This window comes from Paecilomyces variotii (genome assembly GCF_004022145.1).
Source record: "Paecilomyces variotii strain CBS 101075 chromosome Unknown C8Q69scaffold_5, whole genome shotgun sequence".
Lineage (NCBI taxonomy): Eukaryota > Fungi > Ascomycota > Eurotiomycetes > Eurotiales > Thermoascaceae > Paecilomyces > Paecilomyces variotii.
The window spans coordinates 366,471-390,227 of record NW_021167144.1 but is presented as its reverse complement, the minus strand read 5'-3'; the positions used below and the strand labels follow the sequence as shown (position 1 = coordinate 390,227).

The 23,757-nt window shown below is 49.0% G+C and overlaps 10 protein-coding genes across 10 annotated transcripts; 5 read left to right on the top strand and 5 right to left on the bottom strand.

Moving 5' to 3' along the window:
* Positions 1–50: 50 nt before the first annotated feature.
* Positions 51–1,362, top strand: C8Q69DRAFT_466099 (Rtf2 RING-finger-domain-containing protein). The gene is made up of 3 exons (XM_028630536.1): positions 51–140; positions 202–676; positions 744–1,362. Exons 1-3 carry the CDS (start codon positions 121–123, stop codon positions 1,182–1,184), a joined length of 936 nt encoding a protein of 311 aa, XP_028485117.1. The 5' UTR covers positions 51–120; the 3' UTR covers positions 1,185–1,362.
* C8Q69DRAFT_255567 (ribosomal subunit 39S-domain-containing protein) lies at positions 1,307–3,119 on the bottom strand. Its single transcript, XM_028626617.1, has 3 exons — positions 2,419–3,119; positions 1,810–2,335; positions 1,307–1,747 (listed from the first exon to the last, which is right to left on the bottom strand). The coding sequence occupies exons 1-3, from the start codon at positions 2,880–2,882 to the stop codon at positions 1,472–1,474; spliced, it is 1,266 nt and encodes a 421-aa protein (XP_028485116.1). The 5' UTR covers positions 2,883–3,119; the 3' UTR covers positions 1,307–1,471.
* On the bottom strand, positions 2,960–4,732 carry C8Q69DRAFT_255592 (Thiolase, N-terminal domain-containing protein). Its single transcript, XM_028626618.1, has one exon. The coding sequence runs from the start codon at positions 4,596–4,598 to the stop codon at positions 3,357–3,359; it is 1,242 nt and encodes a 413-aa protein (XP_028485115.1). The 5' UTR covers positions 4,599–4,732; the 3' UTR covers positions 2,960–3,356.
* A 522-nt stretch (positions 4,733–5,254) lies between these two features.
* C8Q69DRAFT_466093 (hypothetical protein) lies at positions 5,255–7,202 on the bottom strand. Its single transcript, XM_028630535.1, has 2 exons — positions 6,694–7,202; positions 5,255–6,576 (listed from the first exon to the last, which is right to left on the bottom strand). Exons 1-2 carry the CDS (start codon positions 6,760–6,762, stop codon positions 5,641–5,643), a joined length of 1,005 nt encoding a protein of 334 aa, XP_028485114.1. The 5' UTR covers positions 6,763–7,202; the 3' UTR covers positions 5,255–5,640.
* Positions 7,203–8,515: 1,313 nt separating this feature from the next.
* On the top strand, positions 8,516–10,225 carry C8Q69DRAFT_255508 (phospho-2-dehydro-3-deoxyheptonate aldolase). The gene is made up of 3 exons (XM_028626615.1): positions 8,516–8,871; positions 8,933–8,988; positions 9,087–10,225. The coding sequence occupies exons 1-3, from the start codon at positions 8,826–8,828 to the stop codon at positions 10,092–10,094; spliced, it is 1,110 nt and encodes a 369-aa protein (XP_028485113.1). The 5' UTR covers positions 8,516–8,825; the 3' UTR covers positions 10,095–10,225.
* A 460-nt stretch (positions 10,226–10,685) lies between these two features.
* On the bottom strand, positions 10,686–11,950 carry C8Q69DRAFT_255513 (cytochrome oxidase c assembly-domain-containing protein). The gene is made up of 2 exons (XM_028626616.1): positions 11,400–11,950; positions 10,686–11,263 (listed from the first exon to the last, which is right to left on the bottom strand). The coding sequence occupies exons 1-2, from the start codon at positions 11,713–11,715 to the stop codon at positions 10,767–10,769; spliced, it is 813 nt and encodes a 270-aa protein (XP_028485112.1). The 5' UTR covers positions 11,716–11,950; the 3' UTR covers positions 10,686–10,766.
* Positions 11,951–12,191: 241 nt separating this feature from the next.
* C8Q69DRAFT_506812 (hypothetical protein) lies at positions 12,192–13,200 on the top strand (the record flags this gene model as incomplete). Its single annotated transcript, XM_028632836.1, has 3 exons — positions 12,192–12,673; positions 12,745–12,787; positions 12,916–13,200. 3 exons carry the CDS (start codon positions 12,192–12,194, stop codon positions 13,198–13,200), a joined length of 810 nt encoding a protein of 269 aa, XP_028485111.1.
* Positions 13,201–13,618: 418 nt separating this feature from the next.
* On the bottom strand, positions 13,619–15,806 carry C8Q69DRAFT_255493 (putative hexokinase). The gene has a single exon (XM_028626614.1). It carries the CDS (start codon positions 15,608–15,610, stop codon positions 13,955–13,957), a length of 1,656 nt encoding a protein of 551 aa, XP_028485110.1. The 5' UTR covers positions 15,611–15,806; the 3' UTR covers positions 13,619–13,954.
* Positions 15,807–19,240: 3,434 nt separating this feature from the next.
* On the top strand, positions 19,241–20,286 carry C8Q69DRAFT_255416 (hypothetical protein). The gene is made up of 3 exons (XM_028626613.1): positions 19,241–19,791; positions 19,887–19,949; positions 20,036–20,286. Exons 1-3 carry the CDS (start codon positions 19,696–19,698, stop codon positions 20,099–20,101), a joined length of 225 nt encoding a protein of 74 aa, XP_028485109.1. The 5' UTR covers positions 19,241–19,695; the 3' UTR covers positions 20,102–20,286.
* Positions 20,287–20,415: 129 nt separating this feature from the next.
* On the top strand, positions 20,416–23,175 carry C8Q69DRAFT_466077 (Carboxylesterase family-domain-containing protein). The gene is made up of 4 exons (XM_028630534.1): positions 20,416–20,875; positions 20,944–21,396; positions 21,455–21,932; positions 21,982–23,175. Exons 1-4 carry the CDS (start codon positions 20,702–20,704, stop codon positions 22,749–22,751), a joined length of 1,875 nt encoding a protein of 624 aa, XP_028485108.1. The 5' UTR covers positions 20,416–20,701; the 3' UTR covers positions 22,752–23,175.
* The last annotated feature ends 582 nt before the right edge of the window (positions 23,176–23,757 follow it).

The following is a 23,757-nucleotide window of genomic DNA, read 5'->3' as shown; positions in this document are numbered from 1 at the left end:
TTAGTCATGATGTTCTCCGGACGGCGGTAATTTACGTCTTCCGCCTGCTGCTCGTGGCAACAAGAACGAAAACAACTACCAATCTATCTACATACAATCATCACCTGGATACCATACAGGATGGGTAATGATGGTGGAAGGTAAGAAATCTCATCCCTTGACATGTGAGTATTGATCAAATACCTAACAATGCGATAATAGTATCCCGACCCGCAGGGAACTCGTCAAAGAAGCCGCCCGCAACCCCACCACTACTCAAGTTAAAGAAGCTCAGCGCGAACAACAAGAACATGCCTGGACGAACTGTCCTCTTTCGCACAAGCCTCTCACGAGGCCAATAGTTTCTGATTCTGTCGGGAACCTCTATAACAAGGATGCGATCATCAAAGTCCTGCTCCCGGGCGACGAGGCCGAGGGCATTAGCTCGAAGGCGGACTGTGAGGAAATCCTATGCGGACGAGTGAAGTCATTGCGCGATGTGGTCGAACTGCATTTCGAAGTTGATTCTGAGCGTGGTGGACCTACTGGTGACTCAAAGGGACGACATGAAGGTTGGATTTGCCCTGTCACGGCGAAACAGCTGGGACCGAATGTGAAGTCGGTCTATCTCGTCCCTTGTGGACACGTTTTTTCGGATGAGGCGATCCGTCAGTTGAAGGAGGATAGATGCTTGCAGGTAAGTCATAGGGTATTGATAGTTTTTTTGAGGTCGAGTATTCAGTGCTGATTTTCGCCTCGGTCAGTGCAACGAGCCCTACACCGAAGACAATGTCATCGTCATCCTTCCGACCAAAGAAGCCGATAAGCAACGGCTCATCGAGCGCGGCCAGAAGCTCGCAGAACAAGGCCTTACACACTCACTGAAGAAAGCACCTGGCTCAAAGAAGCGGAAGAAGAACGCGAACGGCGAGCCGTCTGCCTCCGCTGAGAATGAACCTGCGGCTTCCTCGTCAGCTAACAAGACGAACACGTCGGCCAACAGCTCGTCTGGGATCAAGAATGCTGCAACTGCTACGTTGACAGCCCGAGTGCTGGAGGAGGAAAAAGAGAAGAAGAAACGACGGAAGATGATGGGAACGAATGAGAATATAGAGAGTCTCTTCACGAAGAGCTCGGATAAGCGAAAGGATACCGACTTCATGACGAGAGGATTTTCGATTCCTGCGGGAGCTAAGAGAATCTAAGCTCTCCACTAATGATTTTGTTGTCAATATGGTTCGAACTGGCGTCGCACGGGAGTCGTCAATTGCAGGCGCATCAAAGGGTCCGGGGATCAAAATGCTGGGATGGATTTTCGATTTTTGGATAAAATTTGCTAGTGGGGGACATCGTCGATTATATGTGTACAGTTTCTAGTTGGCAATTGGGTACATATAGAACCGGATTTCTTATTCATATAGTACATCAAACACATCGTCTCTAATACATCCTACAAGTATTGCCCCGGGGAACACCCTGTAATATGGGCCCTTTAGTTAATTAGACCTCTCGCGCGCAGCTCAGCCTCAATGACCTTCTTCCGGCCCAGTTCCTCATCAGTGTGGGACGGCTTCCGCTTGGTCGGGAAGACCTTGACGTTCGGCAGACTCTTGATGGCCGGAGTCTCTGCCAATAGCGGTGCCAGCTTCTTAGGCTTCGGGTTGATAGTCTCCTGGAGGTAGTCGATGGCCTGCTGCACGGTCTTGATCGAGTGAACGGCGGGATCGGGGAAGAAATAACCGGTCAGCTGAGAGAATCGTTTCAAGAACTATAAATTTTGGAGTTAGCAAGATACCCCTCTCGAAGATGGTCTCATACTGTGCAACGTACAGCAAACTTGGTAGCTGGGTCTTGTAGAGAGAGAGACAGAAAGCCAGAATCCCGGCTGTCGCGGTATCCGAAGAACGGGAGATCAGGGGTCTTCTCAGCGTCATTGAAGAGTTTTTCGAGTTCTTTGAAGTCCTCCTCTCCGAATTCCTCGACCTCCTCCTCAGCGGTCTGTTCAGCGGTCTGTTCAGCGGTCTGTTCAGCGGTCTGTTCAGCGGTCTGTTCAGCAGTCTGTTCAGCAGCGGTTTCCATCTCAACTTCGCTGCCAATCTGCTGGAAGACGTAGAAGAGGTTGTTCTCAGTCTCCTTATTGGGAAAGACCAGAGCACCATCTAGCGGTCCGTTGCCGTTACCAGGCTGGATCTTACACTTCCAGATCATCTTGAACACGGTCTTGTCGTGCTCGAGGACCTCACAGACATCTGTCAGGGGCTTCTTCAATGCGTGCATGAGGCACAGCTCAACAGCGGTCTGGTGAGCGGCCAGAGACAGGTGTCCCTTCTCAGTCAACTTGCGCTTCGACAAGAACCTAACTCCAACTAATCAGCAAACCTTTCCGAAATTTTCTTCCGCTATACAAGTCCCTCAGTAGCAATGACAGATTCAACTTACGAGTGATACTCGTCGGCCTCCGTAGGAGGATAATCCGACCATCTTCCAAGATGACCGACTCTCTCCAGACCATCCCAAGTCGAAGCAGGTCTGTAGTCATCGGGCGGAGCAATTTCCTGCTCAAGTTGTTCCAGCTCCCGAACATCCTGCTGTTGTTGCTCTGCCACCACAACTTCTTCCTCCGCTCCCTGCCTTCTCTTCCGCATAGCCCGCTCAATCACACCTTCACCTCCATACGGATCCTTCAGACCTGGCGGGTTATCCGTACCCCAGATCTTGCGGCGCACCTTCTCTGTGAAGGGGGTGTCGTTGGAGGAAGCATGGCGACGGAATCGATGAGCGACAGACGCCGACAACACCTGCGGTCGAAATTCTTGTCGGCACGTCGAACAAACGTACAGAGACTTCGACACTTGGAGGGATGGAACCTCCAATGGGTTCAACAGCCGCACGGAAGGACGCATAGTTGCGGCGTTGACAACTCGCGAGTCGAGGGCTCTGGCGGACTCTCGAAAGATTTGTATCCCGTCCAGCTTCCTTTTGCTCCGACTCTAACGGGGACGGGGAATTAGCGTCACGTGACATTCAGTGTCGCCCCAACTGCTTTATCCAGCCATAGTAACGTTAGATGTCATCGAGAAAATTAGCAGTGCTGGGTATTATACGCATAGAACGACATTCTTCATCATCCAAAATTCTAGAGGTCTGGTTCTCGTGGATTATTTTGAGGAGATTGAACTTTATGAAGACGAGCAAATATGCGCCCATTCACGTCTAAGTTACTAGACCCGGCTCTTACCAAGTAGTAGTTATGCAAAATTCTCAGGGATATACAGGCTCTCATCAAAAATGGTAACGATATGCTCAAAACAAAGAATCATGACCCGCAAAAAGAAGTAACAATGATGTACATGCACATGGCATATTCTTTTTGCTTTTTACTCTCTGACGAACATGCCGGCCATACCCATACCAGTTCCAATGCACATGCTCACAACACCGACCTCCTGGCCAGTCCTCTCCAGCTCAGGGAGCAGGGTAGCAACCTGTCTGGCGCCAGTGGCACCGAGGGGATGTCCCAGGGCGATAGCACCACCCTTGGGGTTGACCTTGGCCTCATCAATGCCCAGCTTGCGGACGCAGTAGAGGGCCTGCGAGGCAAATGCCTCGTTGATCTCCCAGATTCCAACGTCAGACACGTCCATGCCGACGAGATCAAGCAGCTTGGGGATAGCAACGGCAGGTCCAACACCCATCTCGTCGGGAGCGCATCCGGCGACAGTGCTGGCGACCCAGCGGCCCTTGATGGAGGAAGAAAGACCAAGCTCGGTGGCAGTGGAACGGCGCATCAACAGCGTAGCAGCAGCACCGTCACTGACCTGAGAGCTGTTTCCTGCGGTACTAGAGCCAGTCTCGGAGAAGGCAGGCTTCAGGGAAGCCATCTTCTCAACAGAGACAGTGGGACGGATACCGTCGTCCTTAGTGACCGTGATCTCCTGCGGGGCAGCATCAGGGTGCTCAGCAGAGAAGGACAGCGTCTTTACAGGCACAATCTCAGCATCAAACAGACCGGCAGCCTGTGCAGCAGCGGCCTTCTGGTGGGAGGCAGCAGCGAAGACATCCTGATCAGCTCTCGAGATGCCGTAACGGCTAGCAACGTTTTCAGACGTGATTCCCATGGGCATGATGCAGTCTCTGGCATCCTTAGATGGTGAGCCCTTCAGCTCAGGCCACAGAACCGTGGGAATGGCACGGGATCCGTAGTTTCTCGTCATGGACTCCATACCACCACCGACACCAACATTGATAGCGCCAGCACGAATACCATGGGCAATTCCAGTAATGGCCGCCAGACCAGATGAGCACTGTCTGTTTATAGTGTGGAAGGGAACTGTGTGAGGAAATCCGGCGTGGATCTGAGCCATACGGCCGGCTTTGGCACCACCAAGCTCCTGAAGCACGGAACCAATTGCCACATCTTCAATAAGAGCCGGGTCGAGGTTGGGGTTTGCGGCAAGGGTAGCACGGAGAACGTGAGCAAGCAGCTCTTCGGGGTAGGCGTCTTTGAAACCGCCTTTCTTAGCACGAGTGATGGGAGTGCGGAGAGAGGACAGGATAACAATGTCCGAGGGAGACTTTTGGAGGACCTGGCGGAGGCCCTTAGGAATTGGGGAGGCCATAGCTGTTGTACGACGGACGTCGAACTGCGGAAAAGCACAAAAGAACAGTCGTCAACACTCTCAATCGGCCAACGAGAGATTCTAAGATGCTGCTCTCTACTTTCGAGCAGCGGGCGGCCAACGCGGAATGTCGCAGACCGGGATGAAGTATAGAAGGCAGAAGAGAACACCTAAGTCCTTGGGTATCACAATGAAACTGTAAAAAGAGACACCAGAAAAGAAAATCAAAAAGAAACCCAGAGACTATTTAGAAATCGGCGTTCAATTAATGCCGCGAGATCGGATGGCAACGAAGGAGTTTCTCCACCGGCAAAGACGATCGGAAAAGGACTCTGCCGAGAATGATGGGGGAAACAAATACTTCCCCGTGCGGGGAGTAACTCTTGTTATTTGGAGACAACGCCTCTCGATAGAAGAGCTTAAATTATCGATATGCAGTAATTTCATTGCGTCCGTTCATCATAGGATGACATCTAGACATCATCCATCTTGTTTTCACATTGATGCTGATAAGAATGTCACTGTATCTAGCACCTCTGGTTAACTAACAAAACATTTCGGATACCGCAATGCTTAGTCATATATTTCGGATCTTGCCTTCGGAACATGACATACCATAGTTTATCCATCTTCCTTATTCTGGACGATAAATTGATGCTCTTCTAGACCAAAGAATTTTAGATCCCCAAAGGGTTGCGGATAAAGGTAATTGTTGGTTTATGAATACAAAAGAATGTGCATAGTCGCAACCTTGTATAAGACGATTCCCGTGCCCCTGCTGAAGGGACTCTATTCCATTTGTTGTATTTCCCAGGATAGTGAATACCCTTTCCTTTGCCCTGTAATCTCTAACCCTCCGAGAAGTGGAAGAAAAGCTCATCCCAGCCAGTGAACGCCTAAAGCGCCTAATTATCTATAAAGTTCCGAAAAGAAAAATAAAACATAACCAAAAGTCCACGTCACAAATGGACGGAAGACAGATCAGAAGAGCTCCACAGAGAGACAGTGAAGGTCGCTCTATGGAGCCTTATAAGACTGGGTATCATGAACGAATGATATGGCTGTAGTGTCCAGGCACTCTACGCCGACACTTGTCGCAGTCTGCGCGGTAGCCCATAGAGAAGCTAATTTTGCCCTTTTCGGCCGTGGATGCCGCGTTATTAACTATCGATTCCCTGCCGTTGCCGGCCAAATCTGCGAATGAAGAACGGTTCCGTAGAACAGCAGCCGTGCTGGCTTCCATGGGAGTAGCCGAAAGGTCCTGCTCTCGACCGCATTCACCTCGTTCTGGAGCAACGGACCAGGAAGAAGTTGGTCCAGAAGCGATACCCAACGGAGGTGTGTCTGTTACTGATAATCCCTGATCGTTCGGGACTCCCGTACCGTAATTCTGGTTGTTATTGCCCATGCGGTCTTCATCCTCGCTGATGGGGCTGGGCAGACGTCGGCGTCGCCACCATTCCGGCTCTCCATTCCTCTCATCGCTGTTACTGCTTGGAGCCGATTCCTGTGTTGGCATTGAGGGATCGTCCTCCATCATAGCCTCGACGTTCATATTAACGGTAAAGTGTCCATAGATTGGAGTTGCTGTGCGGCCTCCGCTGATGTTGAGCGACTGGTTGATCAGATGCTGTGGGATTGGCGACGGCTGTACGCTCCCACCGCTTCTGGCACTGACAGGCCATGGCGAAAGGTTATCACCACCAGCTAATGGATGTGACTCGGCCATGTCAAGGTCCATGGCTGATTCTGGTTCGGGCGCTGGCGGTCTAGGGACCAACTGAGAAAGCCAACCGCTCTGCGCAGCCTGAGCATTTGCATCTCGCAGACCGTTATTGTCATCATCGTCGTCGGACGAGTCGGCAGGAGTAAGTGCAGGTGGAATAGACCGAGAAGCGAATTGATTCTGTTGGGCAGTGGATGCATTGTGAAGAGAATTAGGGGAAACGCGCAGTGGTAGAGGTGTCGGACGTGGTTTCTGCAGTCATACTGTCAGTTACGAGACTCAACAATGGCCTGATCCTTCTGTCGAGGATCGGACGAATTCCAAACCGGATTGTTTGTCAGTGGGGGCCATCTGTCGCGCTTCACGTACCTTGCTGTCGTGTTGTAGGTAGTCTTCGATGTCATCGCCTCGGGGGCGTTTGGCAGATAAGCTAAACATAGTACCCTCTATGGTTGCAATTGTTTTGGCGTCAGATAGCAATAGGAGTCAGAGGCCGGTGTGTGAGCTTTGAATCTTTGCGAAAGGAAACAGTCTAGTAAACTGTTCGATGCTAGCCTTGATCGGAACTCATGGAGGGAAAAGTGTCAGGAGAAGGAGAAAGAGGAGTCCTGAACAAAAAATGTCGCGACAGTCAAACAAGTTTTTGTAGGAGATCAGCCAGCGGTTTCAGAACGCATATCAACGTCAGAGAAACAGTCGAGGTGAGACAGTAGTGGTGATGATGCTGAAGCTGGGGCCGGCTTAGGGGACAAGCCTAGCTGCCTTCGCGCGGCCGCTAAGAGACGTCCTGTTTGGCCTCACTGGGAGCGGCTAGCTTGCCCAGTCTTTAGGGCTGTTAGTGTGAATTTGTTGCTCTGGAACTTCTGCTAGAGCTTTAACTAGCGTAGGTACGTCAAGATCGCAGGATTTGTGGGGTTGTCCAGTACTTAAGCTATTGGTCCCGGACATGCGTTCCTCTCCTCTCTCCGCATTCGATCTCGCATCCAGTACGTCAGATTGGATACTATCCATTAAGCCACCTTCAACCTGCTCTTTATTGAAATTACAAGACAAAAAGTCCGTGGAAGGTTGGATTTCATTTGCAGCATGAGAAATATCGTCCAGAAACATCGTTGCAAGCAAGGAACATTCCAGCGCAAACCGACGATCAACAGTAAGCCTGCAGTTGAAGGTAACCATGTCTCAATTCTAGATTACAAACAAGCATTAACTTCTTCTGTAGAGTATATAACCGAATACTCAACCACACTCTATAACCTGAAGTGAAATTTCATTGCAAAAGGTTGAGCTTAGTTCGACTTCGAGGTTATGTCAAAAATTGAGTGCCAATAAATCTCCAGCTCAAGCATTGGGAGCCAGATTCGAGAGTTACTGGAGGAACTTATAGTATTACTTGCAGCATCCGTTGGCGTTGATCAGGAAAAATATCAAACTGTATCCCTCCTGTGCCTTGTCTACGCCTTGTGGCAGTTTTATTTATGAGCCCAATACGCCACAGACTCCATTCCTTCATGACAAGGAACCCTGCCATTTGAAGCTAAGTCTTTCTCTCCTTTCTGGTATTCTTGGTACCGCCGCGAACTGAGGTCCCTTGGCCAGGATCCCCATGCCTTTTGAGACAGATAGTTTTATTAGGAACGCTTGAATGGCCACCACAGCTTCCCAATAGACCACTACAGTCGATCTTTGGCCCTTTGACCTGTGTAACCCTCATGCTACTGCCGTCCCGTAAGTGACAGGGATGCAAAGAAGAAACAAGAGGATGGAGCTCTTCTAGATGTGACCAGTCAAGGGCGATCAGACGATGAGAACTTGCTCCTTGGTTATTGCAGGCGACTGAATTCATAAGTGTACTTTTGCAGCATCCGTACAGGACGATTTCCTTACACGCTAAAAATAATACTTCCTAGACGCTACTTATTCTCTATATTCTCCCTTTGGTTATCGTCTTTTTCCTCCCGCCACTACTCCGATGATCGATCAGACATGCTCACCGCCTGCGCGAATGTGGTCATTATGGCCCCTATGATTGGTCCATCACAGAGAGACAGGGCTTGACGTTGTGCGGGGGCTTCCGGGCAAAAAAAGAAAGAAAAATAGAAAATTGTCACATTGTTGCTTACCTCGAGCACAACAACAGTGACTTGCAGTCCTGTGATAGTCTAGCAGTAATGATAGTCTAGGAGGCAAATATCATCTGTATTAAATTTTCAAGTAGAGTGAGTGGCCAACAGTGTGGTTGCTGTCCCCGCCATCTCCGTCCACCCGTAGCTTTTTTACTTCTTAGGCTCGACCGGTATCGCAGCAACTCTCCATCAACTTTGCCTCCACCCCTCTTGACTCAATTCTGGATTGAAAGTCCTCAGATCGTTCTTTCAACACCGTGATACAGTGGCTTTGCAGCTAAGCTGTCTTTTTTTGCAAGAGGATTCTTTCACTCTTTGTACTGCACCATTCACCGGAACCTAGCTACAACTTGAACTCATCTTAACGGTCGCATCATGCCGCTTGTAAAGGCTGTTGAGGATGTCAACGAGGACACTCGCGGTATGTGGAATTCCTTTACTACTACTACAGAAGAGGTCTCTGTTACTGATCATGTCTTTAGTCCTTGGATACGACCCTCTGCTCTCTCCTCAGTATGTTCAATCGGAAATCCCTGCTGTGAGTCATCCACTGTATACCCCTCTCACACATTGCACCCAGGTGTCCTGTGAGAGAGGAATGGTTAGTGAATATAATGCTGATAGTCAATAAATCAGCCCAAGGTAGCAGTTGAAACTGTGCAGTTGGGACGCAAGCAAGCAGTCGACATCATTGAACAGCGCGACGACCGCCTCCTGGTCATCGTTGGACCATGCTCCATTCACGACCCAGAGACCGCCCTCGAGTATGCTGGTCGGCTAAAGGCCCTCTCTGAGAAGCTCTCGAAGGACCTCTGCATCATCATGCGCGCCTACCTCGAGAAGCCCCGCACGACCGTTGGCTGGAAGGGTCTGATCAACGACCCTGACATTGATGAGTCCTACAATATCAACAAGGGTCTGCGCATCTCCCGCAAGCTCTACGCCGACCTTACTGGAATGGGTATGCCTATTGCCAGCGAGATGCTCGACACCATCTCTCCACAGTACCTAGCGGACCTGATCTCCCTGGGAGCCATTGGCGCCCGTACCACGGAGTCCCAACTGCACCGTGAACTGGCCTCTGGATTGAGTTTCCCCATTGGATACAAGAACGGTACCGATGGAAACCTCACTGTGGCAATTGATGCTATCGGTGCTGCCGCCCACCCTCACCACTTCCTGGGTGTCACCAAGCAGGGTCTGGCTGCTATCACCAAGACCGCCGGTAACGAGCACGGATTCGTCATCCTGCGCGGTGGTAACAGGGGCACTAACTATGACCGTGAGAGCATCAAGGCCGCCCGTGAAGCTCTGCGCGCGAAGAAGCAGCGTGAGATTCTCATGGTTGACTGCTCCCACGGTAACTCCAACAAGAACCACCGCAACCAGCCGCTTGTTGCGAAGGACATCGCGGACCAGATGCGCGAGGGTGAGGATGCCATCATCGGTGTCATGATCGAGTCCAACATCAACGAGGGTAACCAGAAAGTGCCAGCAGAGGGTCCCTCAGGTCTGCGCAAGGGTGTCAGTATCACGGATGCTTGCATCGACTGGGAGACGACCGTGGATGTCTTGGAAAACCTCGCGGATGCTGTCCGTGCTAGACGGGAAGCCAAGGCCTCCAAAACCAACGGCACTCATTAAAAATGGACCTAGATATATTCCTGCATGATTGGGGATTTATTGGACTATCTTTCTTTGCAAAAACAAAAAAGCTCGCAGCACATTTTCTTTCATGTACATGATCTCTTCAACCCAGTTCGTTTTGTTCCTGCGGTGACTTTTGATCTGTCCGCTATTTGTGATATTCCGGAGTTACTACTTTCCATCACCTGCCTGTTTGGATGCTAGAGCCAAGAAAAGCTGACTGAGCCGATCTTCATATCCTTGGGTTCCTTTTCTTTTCTATTGTAGATTGTAGAGGAGAAAGTTTTCCATTATTAGTAGCAAGCCAACCACGTAGGGCCAAACTAATAATAAGGGATATTTCCATGAGATATGCAGGAGGGAGAGTGTTTTCAGAGAATGTAACGAGCACAATGCAATATATACGTACAGAATATACACGCACACGCAACCGAATATTCCTGAAAATACAAAGGATAGAAGGACAAAAAAGGGCGAGCAAAAATAAGAACACATGTATCCCCGCATGAGACGCCGCAACCCAATGTGTGTAGAGGACTGAATGGAGACGGATAATAATGGATTCCGGGACCATTAAGAGAGGTTCGAAGCATTCGGAACTGGTCGTACAGGGTAGAAAAAAAAAGTATGGTCGCTTATAGCGGTATCCTTCGTTCGTTTTTCGGGCTGTTATGACCGTCCGGTAAACCAGCTTTTCCAGCTTCGTGCTGATTGCTTGGCTACTGATTCAGCATTCTCGGCCAGGACGTCAAGCTGGCCAGGTTGGATGGGATGAGTAGCTGGCGCTGCTGCCGCAGAGGCGTTCTCCGCGAGTTTGGAATCTTCCGCTTTCTTCGCATTGAGGGCTTCGATGACGCCCAGCTTGCCATCATTGACGGTCGGGGTCTCTTCGGGGACCTCGTCGATCTTTAATCCTCCGAAGATGTACTGCTTGAACTTATTCCACGGCTTCTGCTCCTTCTCCTTCTCCTTGGCCTCCTTTTCCAACTCCCCGATCCTCTCTTGCCTCAGAACCTCAAGCTGCTCATCCGTGGCAGTGCCGTTGGCGTATGCGAGCCTGGCATCCTGCAGGGTTTGAAGCTGCTTTTCCAGCCACAATTCGCGTTGCCGTCGGTTGTACATCGTTAGAGAAACGACTGAGTAAATGGTAAGGGCTCCGCATACGCCTGCATCGTCGAGAATGGGATTAGTTGTTTCTACCAACGGATGCGGGTATGGAGAATAGTCCAATGCAGGATGGAATATAGCCAACTCTGATCATTGAAGATTGGGCAACGCATCAACTGAGAGCTTTAGACGTACCGGATGCCGCGATTAGAGTATAAATCATGGCCTTGTGAGCCCTATTCGCAATACCGCGTCCTTTCTCAATAAAGGTGTCCACCCGAGACGTCGAAGCCGCCATTCGAGCAGCGCGTGCTTCCGCTCGTAGACGTTCGACCTTTTGCTTGGGAGTCTCTTCCTTCCCTCCGGGCCCCGATGAGGATGGGCCCGAACCCTGCTTCTTTGCCATGAATCCCGGCAGCTTGTACGGCGTAGCTGACGTCGTAGCGGCCTTGGAACTGACGTACGGCCCTGTGGCCGTGAACCTCGTTGCGTCTGCGGCGGAGCGGGACATGATTGCTCGAAATTCTCAGCTATCCAATTCAAATCGCTGCTTCGAACTTTCCCGTAGGGTTCAGTGACTGGTGGCCGCTCCAGTACACGTAGCAATTGCTAATCGAGCCCTTCTGGTTCGGGAATTGGCGGGGGAGACTCAGGATATCCGGACAAGGGAGTTCGATTGTTGTTGGGTTAAATTTTTAGAGGGGCCTCGCGGACCGGAAGCCAAGACCAGTGAGATGCGCGCGAGAAGTAATTACATATGTCAGCGCTTCCGCCTCGGAGCTGGAACTTCGGCGACCTGTCTTTATAACTGAACTCTCCAGGTTAAAGCAATCTGCGCGAGAAGAGGAATCCAAGGGGGAGATTTCGTTTTTCCCGACATGAATTGTGAAGTTTACACATTGATTTTGTTTTGCATTTACTGACGAAAGACCAAAGTCCTAAGAGTCGGTGAACGGAACGTTCACATAGCTTTTCATTTTACAGATTATGGCTTCCAACAGCAACCCAGACTTGGAAGCTGTTCTCAAGACATTATCTGCCTTTGCACCTCCTGCGAATGCAAGTCAGACGTTTCTCAATAATCATGGCGCTAACCCGAGTCTTCAACACACAAACGGTTCCCGAGATGATGAGGAATACGAGCCCTCAGACGCTCTGCTCTCACTTCCATCTCAGTCCCAGCAAGCACCAAGGTATCCACCGTCCACTGTTGCGATGGGAGCCAGAGACCCTGTTTTGGGATCAGGAACGAACACGAACACTCCCGACCCCTCCACCATTGTCACCTGGTCCGCGGCGTTGAAACACGTTATGCGAACAGTGTCCCAGAACGAAGCTCTACAGTCGAAAATCCGCAGACTAATACGCAGCCAGCATGACCATGAGAAACAATGGTGGAAGGGTCGAGAAGCCCTGATTGAGAAACAAAAGGCACGGGTAGAGAAGAAGAAGAAACTGGACGAGGTTCTGTAAGTGCAGGGCCTTCTTCGTGGAGATGTATGTGGTTCTGTTTTTATGGAACTGACACAGCTTTATCTAGACGATCTGTCGGTGCTCCTGTCACTGAAAGTAAGGAGGTCTCTGTACGTATTACTCGCAATTCTCCTCCATCTTTTTTCTTTTTCTTACACATGGTCAACCAACTGTCTGCCATTGAAATAACTACGAGGTGTTTGGGTAACTAACAGTCTTGTCCATTATGTGGAAATAGACAGTAGAAGAAGACCGCGCAGAGCTTAACAATTACGACGCCAAAGTCTACAAAGCCTCTGCTGATATGGCCAAAGCACTAGACTCGGAACTTCGCGCCTTAGGTATCCCCTTTTTCGCGGTGAAACATTCTCTTGTAAAAGCAGAAGCGGAGAAAGCTATATCACAACCATCTGCTACACGTACAAAACCAGAAGGAAGTGGAGATGGCACACTCTCGAGAGAAGAGTTGTCAGCGCTCCAGCGGAGAATGCTGGAGTTACTCCAAGATCTGTGTAAGGAGTGATGGGAGGGGTTGCAGTACAGGTTATGTTCTGTCCAGGAGATCTGCTGCCAAAAAGATGACCTTCGCAAGTACAAGAGCCTGCAGAGAGAGTTGGAGACGCGGAGCGAATGCTACTCTCCCTTACAAAGCTTCATCCCGACCCAGACTGGGGAGTCTGCTACATGCAGCGTACCATGTTTTGAGCAAACGGTCGTCCAGCATGGCATATTTCTGCAACAGGGAGCCTCTAAGCTCTCGATGATATGATGATTGATACCGTCTCGACACCATGGGAATCGAGACTTATATCTACGCCTTCGTACGCTAATCATTACATTGCCTATTACGCGAAGCATATTCTGCAAGTCTATGAGTTGATAAGTCTGATACGATATCATAGAGTATGTACACCAGGGCCTCTATTCTTTCGCGCCAGCAGTAGTTAGTCTATCCCGCTTCCCAGTAACCGAGTCCCCGCGAATTACCAGACCTGTATGCATGAGAGAGTAGACAAAGAAAAGAAGCATGCGGGGATTTTCATAGCATGAACACAACGCTGTTGTGCCTTCGCGACGCTCGCATAGGAAGAAAACAATGAGCAAACAGAACTCTGAACCATGAACGCCTTCGTATGCATATCATGCTGGACTGGCCAGGAGATAATGGATATTAAAGAGAAAGAGACCGGTGCAGCAAATGCAGTGAGCCGAGCTCATGTATGTTCCGAAGGGTATTGCAGCTCACTTCAAAACTCAAAATGCAAGAAAATCGAGAACTAAGGGGTCTCTTCATCAACAGCAACAGCAACAGCAACGGCAGCTCCGAGAATAGCACTCTCGGGAGCTAGTTCGAGAGCAATGGAAGGCTTCGGTGTCAAATCGAGGCTGCTGGAATCCGTGTGTTCAGTAAGGAGGTCAAGATATGCCTGACATCGGTCCCTGAAACCCGGGTATTTGTTGATGACGCTACCATCGCATGCGATGGTCAAGCTTCTGGATTGCTCCTCGCTCTCGACGACTGTGACTTCTTCGGTCACTTTTCCTTCATGTTTCGTGGTTTCCACTGAAGTTCTTGCTACAACAGGAAATTCTGCTTCGTTTCGCAAACACCACATACTGTGGATTGCAGTGGCCAGATAACCTGCTGCTCTGCGAGACACAAATCCAGCGACTTTCCGAAGAAACTGGAGATCTTCTACAGACGGGGATACCGGGAAAGTATGTTCTTTCTGCAGAAGGGCGCTCGATGCTGCCAATGAAGCAGACGTATCCGCTTCAAGAAACGCGAGTATAGCTGTGTCCAATGAGTAAGGCTCCCGCATCGAATGCGGAAACTCTCCTCCAAACAGACCAGCAGTCTCGACGGCCTCGACAATGATGAGACGCACAATCTCCCCCAGGTATCGTCCCGTAGTCAGATACTCAAGTGGCTGGTAATCCGGCCGCATATGCGTACGGTTTAGCACGTCGTCCCACCGCGTCATTGGTAGAATCCCGCCACCGAACATGCTCATTTCACTGTTCACTATCACGTTCTTTGCTCGATCGAACCACTCCTGGGGTCTGGTACCGAATTTCGCAGCACCAATTTCGTGAACAGGAAAGTGAATGGCAGCATTAGTACCTGTCCCGAGAATGAGAGACATTCGCGTCTTAGGGTCATTGTAAGCTCTGGAAAGCAGTGTGGCTGAGCTATCATTCACAATTGCATCAACTCGCACGTTGAGGTTCCGCTTCTGACACGACTTGGTTATGAGATCGCCCAGTTCCTGACCAAGCGTGCCGTTGGAACAAAGAAACCCTTTACCCATGTGGATCACGAGTCCACTACGAGTGGACGTCTGATCGATAGGGAATGACCACGACAAACCCATAGACAATGGCTTCGCATCCCGGCCGTACTTCTCGCCAACTTCTGCCAGCGTTAAGTCGATCTTCTCCGCCATCCAGTCAAAGAACGCTGTTCCCTCCAGCTGCTTCACGGTATTATCGATGACCAACGACTTGACGTGTAAAATCTTCATATCCTCGCTCCTCCCACGAAGTTCGACTAGCGCAACGCGGAATGTCGATCCACCAACGTCCAATGCCAAGTATGTTCCCTTCTCCTCTCCCGTCGGAAGTGCGTATGTGTAGGATGGCAACATGTTCACCGGGCTAGACTGCAGGGAAGCTCTGAATTGCTGATGTGTCTTCTCCGACATGGAGAGCATGTTCCTCAGAGCCAAGGGAGTCGTAAAGAGACGTTCGATCTCTTGCGCGAAGTCCTCGAGCGTCCTCGGGGGCCAGCACGCGCCTCGGAAGTGTTTGCGGCGCTTGCGTGAAAGATCGCGAAAGAGGGCAGGAAATAAGATCATGGTCTCGAGTGCCGACACGATGTTCTGGAATAGCTCCTGCATCCTATGTAGGACCTTAACGAGAGATGCCGTCATGTTGACGGGCAGAAGGTATGATATCGCGCAGTCGACCGAGTAGGAGCGCGGGGGATGCAATGTACTCCGTATGTCTCACGCCCAGTCCGGGCACGAAAGTAGCTCTAGCAATTGGGAGAGCATGGGAGGAAGGAAGGTCGATTTGAAGAAAGTGGATGAAGGAGAGAAGGTAAAGAAGGTAAACAGAAGCGAAATAGACGGCGGAGTAAAGTAGTATGTATGTATGAAACTGAGGTAGTACTGGCGGGAGATCTTTAACTCCCCCAGTGGTGGAGATCGGAAGATGGACAGGCAGGGGTTTCGCCTATGACTCTCTAGAGTCTAGAGTCTAAGACTCTAAGTAAAGCCAGGTGGAACCAAGAGTCGCAGCGCCGGTCGATAATAAGCTCCTTTAGAAGGGAACCAAGATACGCCAGGGTTGTACAAAGCACATATGTAGAATACAAAGGATGGTTGGATCAGGTAAACACTGCACAGACAAGCAAGCACTCAGTGAGCGGTATCCTGACGAGCGCCCTGGCGCATAAGTACGTGTCTCCCTCGAAGGCGCAGGGGAGATTGATCGCCGTGACTGCAGCCGGTATGGGAGATCGATCTCAAAACTTGGTGGGCAGATGGCCGGACACGACGGAGCAGCCCTAACAGGAAAGACGGGCGCGATCACCAGGAAAGAAACAGGAAGCGAATGGCAAGCTTCCAGGAAGGAGACGGCAGAAAGCAAACAGCAGTTGCAAGAGGAGATCTCACGAGGAGACGGAAGCGTTACAGTGCGATCTGCCGTTTCCTCGTGGACAAGGCGAGGTTCCCAGACCTGCCAGTCTACTCGGCCGGTATGGGGTTGATGGGGAGAAAGATTGGCGCTGGTATGGAGAAAAAGGTCGATGAGATCGAGCCCAGAGTTGCAGAGAGCCCAGGCCAGGGTGGTATTGATCATTGTCGGGGTGCCGTATCCCGTCGGTATCGTCAGGTACCGTTTGCGCGCCGCGGTCTGGTATGCGTATGTATCGACGTATCTACTGTACATACATACATACGTACGTACAGTACAACTATTAACTAGGTAGTAGCTGATAATCAGTTGAGCTCTAATCGTGTCTAAGCTTAATTATTCTACAAGGTCTCATTGGAGTTGATGGAGGAAACACAGCTCCGGTCGAACCACTTTCTCGAAGTCGAAGGTGACATTCTGCGTTGGTCGATGTCGGTAACCTCATCTGCATCCATACTACTATATGATAGTTACAGTACTATCACTTTTCAGGGATGACAGCTCAATGGCAATAATATTATTGTGGATTGTGTATCCCAAATCATTCGATGCTAGCGATACAGCGCTATGCTGCGGTCCAGCGGATGTCTGTAGAATGTTCAGATACTCAGAGTGTCTTCCTGCTGAGAGTCGGACACACGCGTGGAAAATGTTCTCAATCCTTCGCGACGATCCATAGTTGTGAAGATGTTCTTAACTTAGCTAAAGAATAACCGGAATTTCGCCACAGATGACTCTGAAGAATCTCCTATCAACACATGGTTTTAATAACAAGAGTTGGATCAGCTTCTAGAAATAACGCCTCGGGATTGAGCCTTTTCTTGATTGAATACAGGCCCAATTGCTTGACTTATCCTCAACAGCACACAGCTGGGGTCACAAATACCGTCTGGCTTGTTACCGTTCTGTCACAACGCCGCCAGTTGGAACTTCTTCAGACGAGGCTTCGGGACCGGTCCGAGCCACCATACTCTACTTATCAGAACTTCAGAAGCATATCTAACATAATCTTGCTGTATTACGCACTATTCTTGCCAGAAGAAACATACCATGCGCAGCTGACTAGATTATTACAGACTCGTTGTTCTTGTAACTTGCGCTGGCACGCGACCACAGGGTGGCATGTAACAGCTCAGGGTTACAATGAAGAGTCGCCTATCGGAGCCCGATGTCAAGTCCCGCCACTTTCAACCTCCGAAAACGGTCTGTAGTGCTGCTCTCGATCTGTCAGAGTTCTTTGTTCGCGGAACCCCTTTTTAACCACCTGCTTCGTCTGGAAAAGCTTCGCGCAAATGGATTACTAGTTTCAGAATTAACCCATGTCACCTCCCAGGAAAGGGCCAGAGGCTGGGTCTACAAGCCACAAGCCACGAATTGGCTCAGTTGAAGAGCTCGCACGGATCACCCAACTCGTGGCATCGAGCAAACTACGAACGACAATAGGAACACATTGGGAGGATGTTTCAGTTGAAGAATGCCATATATGCCGCACAGCAGAGTATTAATTATATCTGGTGGTAGATCAACAATTGCTCTACGTGCTTACGAGAGTCACATCCATTCCAGCGCAGCCTGACAACGGGGAACCCTGGCTTGCATCATGTCTCAGAGACAGCTCAAACCCCTTCTTCGAGTGGTCGAGTTAGAACTGTCAGTTCTAGGATGTGGTATCCGTAAGTGGGATGATTATCTAAATCATTCCTATTTTGCGTTTTTATTTCGCTGCAGATTTGCGATCCTCCAGACAAGCATCACGCATACCACACTGTATCACCATCTTCCCTTGCATGGTGCAGAATCCACTTTTCGCAATTGTTCAGCTCACTACTTACCAGTGTGTGTTTGCACGTGGCCACCATGACAATCACCCTACAACCTATCTTGGTTGATATGTTTACAGTATAGACTGCTATACAGTTCATCCCAGCCCCATACCTACTGACCGAACTAAATCCTCTAACTAGGTAAATTGTTGGTTCGTATTATCCACGGAGGGTGGATTCTGCAACGTGCCAAGAGATTGACACTTTGCTTCCTCACACCGCTTGGAGATGCTTCTGCCTTGAGACGATGATGATGCTACATCGCGACACCATGGAGAGTTATGCACAGCTTCCGGCTCCTCCCGGCTTTTGGTTCGTCTCAGTCGTGTACAGAAAGCGTGCTGGATGTCGCAGAATCAGACTGTCGATGGCTTCTTGTTTGCCCAACAAAATTAGCTACTACCGGATGCTTCCACTGAATTTTCCGGTCCACGGCCTCCTCGAGGCAAGGAACCAAGATGTGGCCCGTTCCTGCCAGTCATCTCTATTGGCAGGTATGGGCACCATCGCGGCTTGTACATTGGACAGGATATGTCCTCAGATGCATGATGGAACAGGCGTCTTTCCCTGTCCATATGGCATCATCTAGCTACTATTCGCTGGGGATACTTGAAGAGCAGTGTCAAGAATTGTAACGACACGACCTCCCTGGCCTGTTACACTTGACCGCTCCTAGGACACGATATATCCCTCTCCCTCTTTATGTGTGGACGTGCATTCTTTTCGTGGTCACCGTCTTTTCGGGCACAAGTGCCTGGCCCAATCCATTGGATGCCTTGTAGGGATCTATGTGCAGCCAGGAGGATTGTGTGGTTGCATATCTGCTATGTAAAGCAAGGATCTGTGGATTAAAGTTACGCCACTTATTATGTATACTGAATTAGAGACTGCTTTCAATCTTTGATTATAATATCCTCTCATATCTAACAAGATCCTTCAAAGATTTATACAGTTCTTGAGGCATAACGTTTGGTTGAATAGTGTAGGTTTTCAAAAAGCTCGTGGAACACGTGAGGCGATTGGTGGATTACCTATGTCAACTAAGCTCTTCCTACATCCTAAGTTGCAAGAGCCTTTCTTTGGCATAATTTGTTGACGACTATTTCTATGCATCAAGAATTAGGACAGCAGTCGAGAAATTGAACCGAAAAAAAGTATCAAGTATCTCATGTGGACTTAGGCACCTCCCCAGAACCGCAAGATTCGCACTCCCGCAGGCAATCTGCAATTCCGCAGTAGTCATCCAATGTTCAGACATAGCATTCAATAATAATGCACCATACCCCATAGTCCTTATGGATAATCCTAATATCCTTGCGCTCTGGCCCTATCTTTCAACATGATGATTTCGTTGCTTATTGCCAGAACATCATGATGACATCACACGCAGCGATCGTCTTTATATCTTTCGATAAGAATTTATCATTCTCAGTGAAATCAACTACAAGAAAAAGGATCTTCTGATTCTTTTGGAACATAAATAAGTCTTAACTATGTCCGTCGAAAGAGTCAAAGACAAGAAAGGCGAGAACATCAATGAGGGTGATTATGTCGCGACAAAGTATCGCGGTGGAACGCATCAGGGTGAGGTATGTATAGTTAAATCTCTCTTCTGTTCCTTTATAGATCACTGAAGAAGTTAAATTCGAACCATTCTTTTTCTCGCTGACATGTCTGCTTGCAGGTCGATAAGATAGTTATGGATGAGAAAGGAGCTCGTGAGGAAGGAGTTGCAAATCCACCGAAGGTGAGTCACTTCGATAACACTGGAGCTCTAGTTATCAATTTGTTAGCGGGTCTTCTTGTGGAAGGCGAGATGCTGACGCTCTTCAGGTCGTGTTCCAGGACCAGCATGGACATCGGGTCGCTCATAACCCGAGTACGTTGGAGAAGAAGTGAGAAATTGTGATTGATTTGTCTATTGTGTATTAATAGATATTCCATAAATTGTTAGGCCAATTGAGCTTTCTTGAAATGTCGTTGATCTTGAACTATTTTTGCACCAGTATATTAGGTGGATGGTTAATTGGAGTATAGAAGAAAACTGGATACGCATCTTTTCATAAATCTCGGGGAGCTTAAAGGAATGATGAAAGTCACCTTTAAGATAATACGCACTTTGTTACTCAAAAAGTCTCTTCGTACCACCTCATGCCAAGTCATCGGACACCTGAGAGGTATCATGTGTCCGAACGCTATGTAGGCACTCAAACCACATGTTCATTCTTAACAGTCAAATCTAACACTATGATTCTTCCTATGCGAACATATAGACAATCCACACACCGACATTTTGTGCTATACACAGCAAGAATTCCTTCATCCCATGTCGTACAAGTGGGGACGTGCTATTCCCAAGCCGCTGTTTCTTTGTCCGCCTGATTAGGTCGACGCGTGATGGCGCCTAGATAAAACGAGTCGCGTTGGCGATTATCTATTGCAGCTCGCAGTAGTTTTCACTTAATTCAGGAATACACACTCCTTTCGTTCCAAGAAAAAATGCTTTCAGTCGTTGTTTTTGCTCTGAGTATGGCGGTCCTTGCTGCAGCTGCTCCTGCAGCTACTGCAACTCAAAAACTGGGGATCAGATTCGAGGACTCCGAAGGTGAGCTTCCAATTCTGAGTCTACCATATGCCACCTACAAAGCAACTTCGTATGAGGTGGCTGATGATGTTCGTCTATCCGTGCAGATACCCTCAAGTCTGAAGCCCAGGTCATTAAAGCTTCTAACCTCGTCTAGATCTACTACTTCAGTAACATTCGTTTTGCGGCTGCGCCAACTGGAGACCTTCGGTTTGCAAAGCCTGCACCTCCCCAAGAAACTCCCGGTATTCAGAATGGAAGTTATGGACCATCTTGTGCTCAAGATATACCATTCTCATTGTTCAACGCAGGCGGTCTCTCGAAATCACCTATTGGCACTATGCTCAACGCGCTTGAAGAAGGGTTAGCAGGTGAGATCTCCGAGGATTGTCTCTTCTTAGACATTCAGGTCCCTGGAAAGGCAATCCGGAATCCGGACGAGCAGGCACTTCCAGTCGTGGTGTGGATTTTTGGAGGAGCATTCACCTTCGGTTCGAAGAACGTGTTTGGGGGATTGAAGGGGGGTATGCCCTTTCTACCATTATACGAAGGCACCGGAGTGCTGAGGCAGTCTCATGGTGACATAATCTTTGTATCAATCAACTATCGAGTATGTCGTCTTTTTTTTCTGGTATTTGATGCTTCTACTGACTCATCTCTACCTCTAGTTGGGTGCGTTGGGTTGGCTAGCTGGAAACACGATGGAAAGGAGCGGAACTTCAAATCTTGGTCTTTGGGATCAGCGCGCAGCACTCCAATGGGTACAGGACTATATCTATTTGCTTGGAGGCGACAAGACGCAGGTTAGCGCATGGGGCGAGTCAGCAGGAGCAAGTGCTATTTTTCATCACCTAGTTGCCTTTGGTGGCAGTCAGGATCCCTTATTCTCAAAAGCAGTTGTCATGAGCCCTGCATTCGAGATACTATTTGACCGGCAAGGGCAATTAGAGGACACCTTTCAGAGCTTTGCGACTGCTGCCGGATGCCCGGGTGGTGATATGGGCTGTCTTCGACGAGTGAATTTCGCGACAATTCAAAAAGCAAACTCAGCAGTTATTTCTTCTGCCGTTACTGGGTCATCTGATCTAGGCCCTGCTGCTGATGGGAGCTTGATTCGACAGCTTGCTGGGCTTGAGTTCCTCTCTGGTAATTGTTCCTTCGCTATATTTGAAACAATACACACTAAATCAGCTAGGGAATTACTGGAAGAATCTCGACTCCTTGATCGTGTCGCATGTATGCGACGAAGCCGACATATTCGTCTCAGACACCATAATTGACAATAAGCAGGTTGAGGAATGGATCCACTCCTTATTACCTGCATATGCGAGTCCAGCGGTTGAAAAGGCAGTGCTGGAAGAGTACCCAGCAGCGGGTACTCCAGGAAGCCCTTATATGACAGCAAGAGAACGTGACAAAGCCTTCGTACGGGATAGCACATTCACATGCAATGTTAGAACGTTGACGCAAGCGTATGCGGGAAAAACATACAATATGCAGTATTCTGTTACTCCAGGACTACATTCAGACGATGTACTAGCAATGTTCTTCGATTCATCTGTTCCGCTGGGTAACTATAATGCGTCCGTTGATTTCACTCTCATCCCTGGATTTGCAACCTTGGCCGAAGGATATCAGAGTTATATGGCCAGTCACGCTATTTATGGAGATCCAAATACCGCCCGACTTGCGCTCAGCATACCGCCTACCATCACTTGGCCACATCCAAGTCAGAGTGGCGATGCGTATGCGAATGTGTTGAACGTGGGCGACCTTGGTTTCAGCTTGATAGTTGATACCCAAATTTCAGCCAACAGTAACAGCCACTGCGATTTCATAACCCAGTTCAACCGCGCACTTACCAATCTAAATGGATATGCTGCTCCCGGAACATTTATGCAGAGTACCATCGGACGAATTGTTACTGCGGCCCAGGCATCTGCAAACTACACCACCCACTCTTAAACGGTTCTGCTGGGCCGCTGTGGGATCTAGAAAGGTTCATGTGCATATTGCTATCTGTTAACTAATCACGGAGGTATCACTCAGTCATTTTACATAGTGTATAGTCACATGTCAACATTAAAGTCATAATATGAGATGAGTGCGCTTGTTCGATGTGCAATGTATGATGGCGATTCTCGCTTGCATCAGCTCATTCAGTTTCCTTATTTCGTCATTCTTTCCCACCAAGATTCAATATACACAAGGTTAGGCAGTGGATTTTCTGGGTGAATTTTCTCTCAGCGGACGGACTATCCACTATCTGATCCGACGACCTGCTCCTTCATCCACTAACATCCACTAACAATATATCCGAGACACTGCCTATATGTTTTGTGTGTATATATTTTACATACCCACTGATATGCATTGGACTAGAGACAGCACTAATGTGTCGAATGAAACCCTGCTGTGGGTATAATAAAGGCTCTGTCGGCTGTCAGGTCAGTTTATTTCTTCCGCTTACCAAAACATGGGCCATTTAACTGACTTACGCCTTACAGTCAACAATCACCTGGCACTTTACCCTTTACGGGGAAGGAGAGCTCCTGTAGTCGCAAAACTTAGGGCCAGGAAGAAATCATAGTCCCCAGGCTTGTATGATGGATCTCATTATCATATCTTGCAGTGGACCGGAGGACTTGACGAGCTATTGCGCGATGATCTCAGGACATCGTTCCCATCGCCATGCAAAGTCAATGGCATGTTTTTCTGCTGATGAAGAATTACAGAAAACTTCCCAAAACACAGTGTTGCTTCATTTCTCCCAACATACTTCGAGTATGTTTTTATGAATACCCCTAAAAGACGCGACTGGACCGACAGAGGCTACTTCCATCGAGTACCATTATTGCGGGAGAACTCACCCCGCAATTTCAAGCCTACCATTTCATAGGTCACCGCCGTGATCTTCCAAATGGGCCCGAAGGCTATAGAAAGTGACTGGAACATAGTCTGCTTTCAGTTA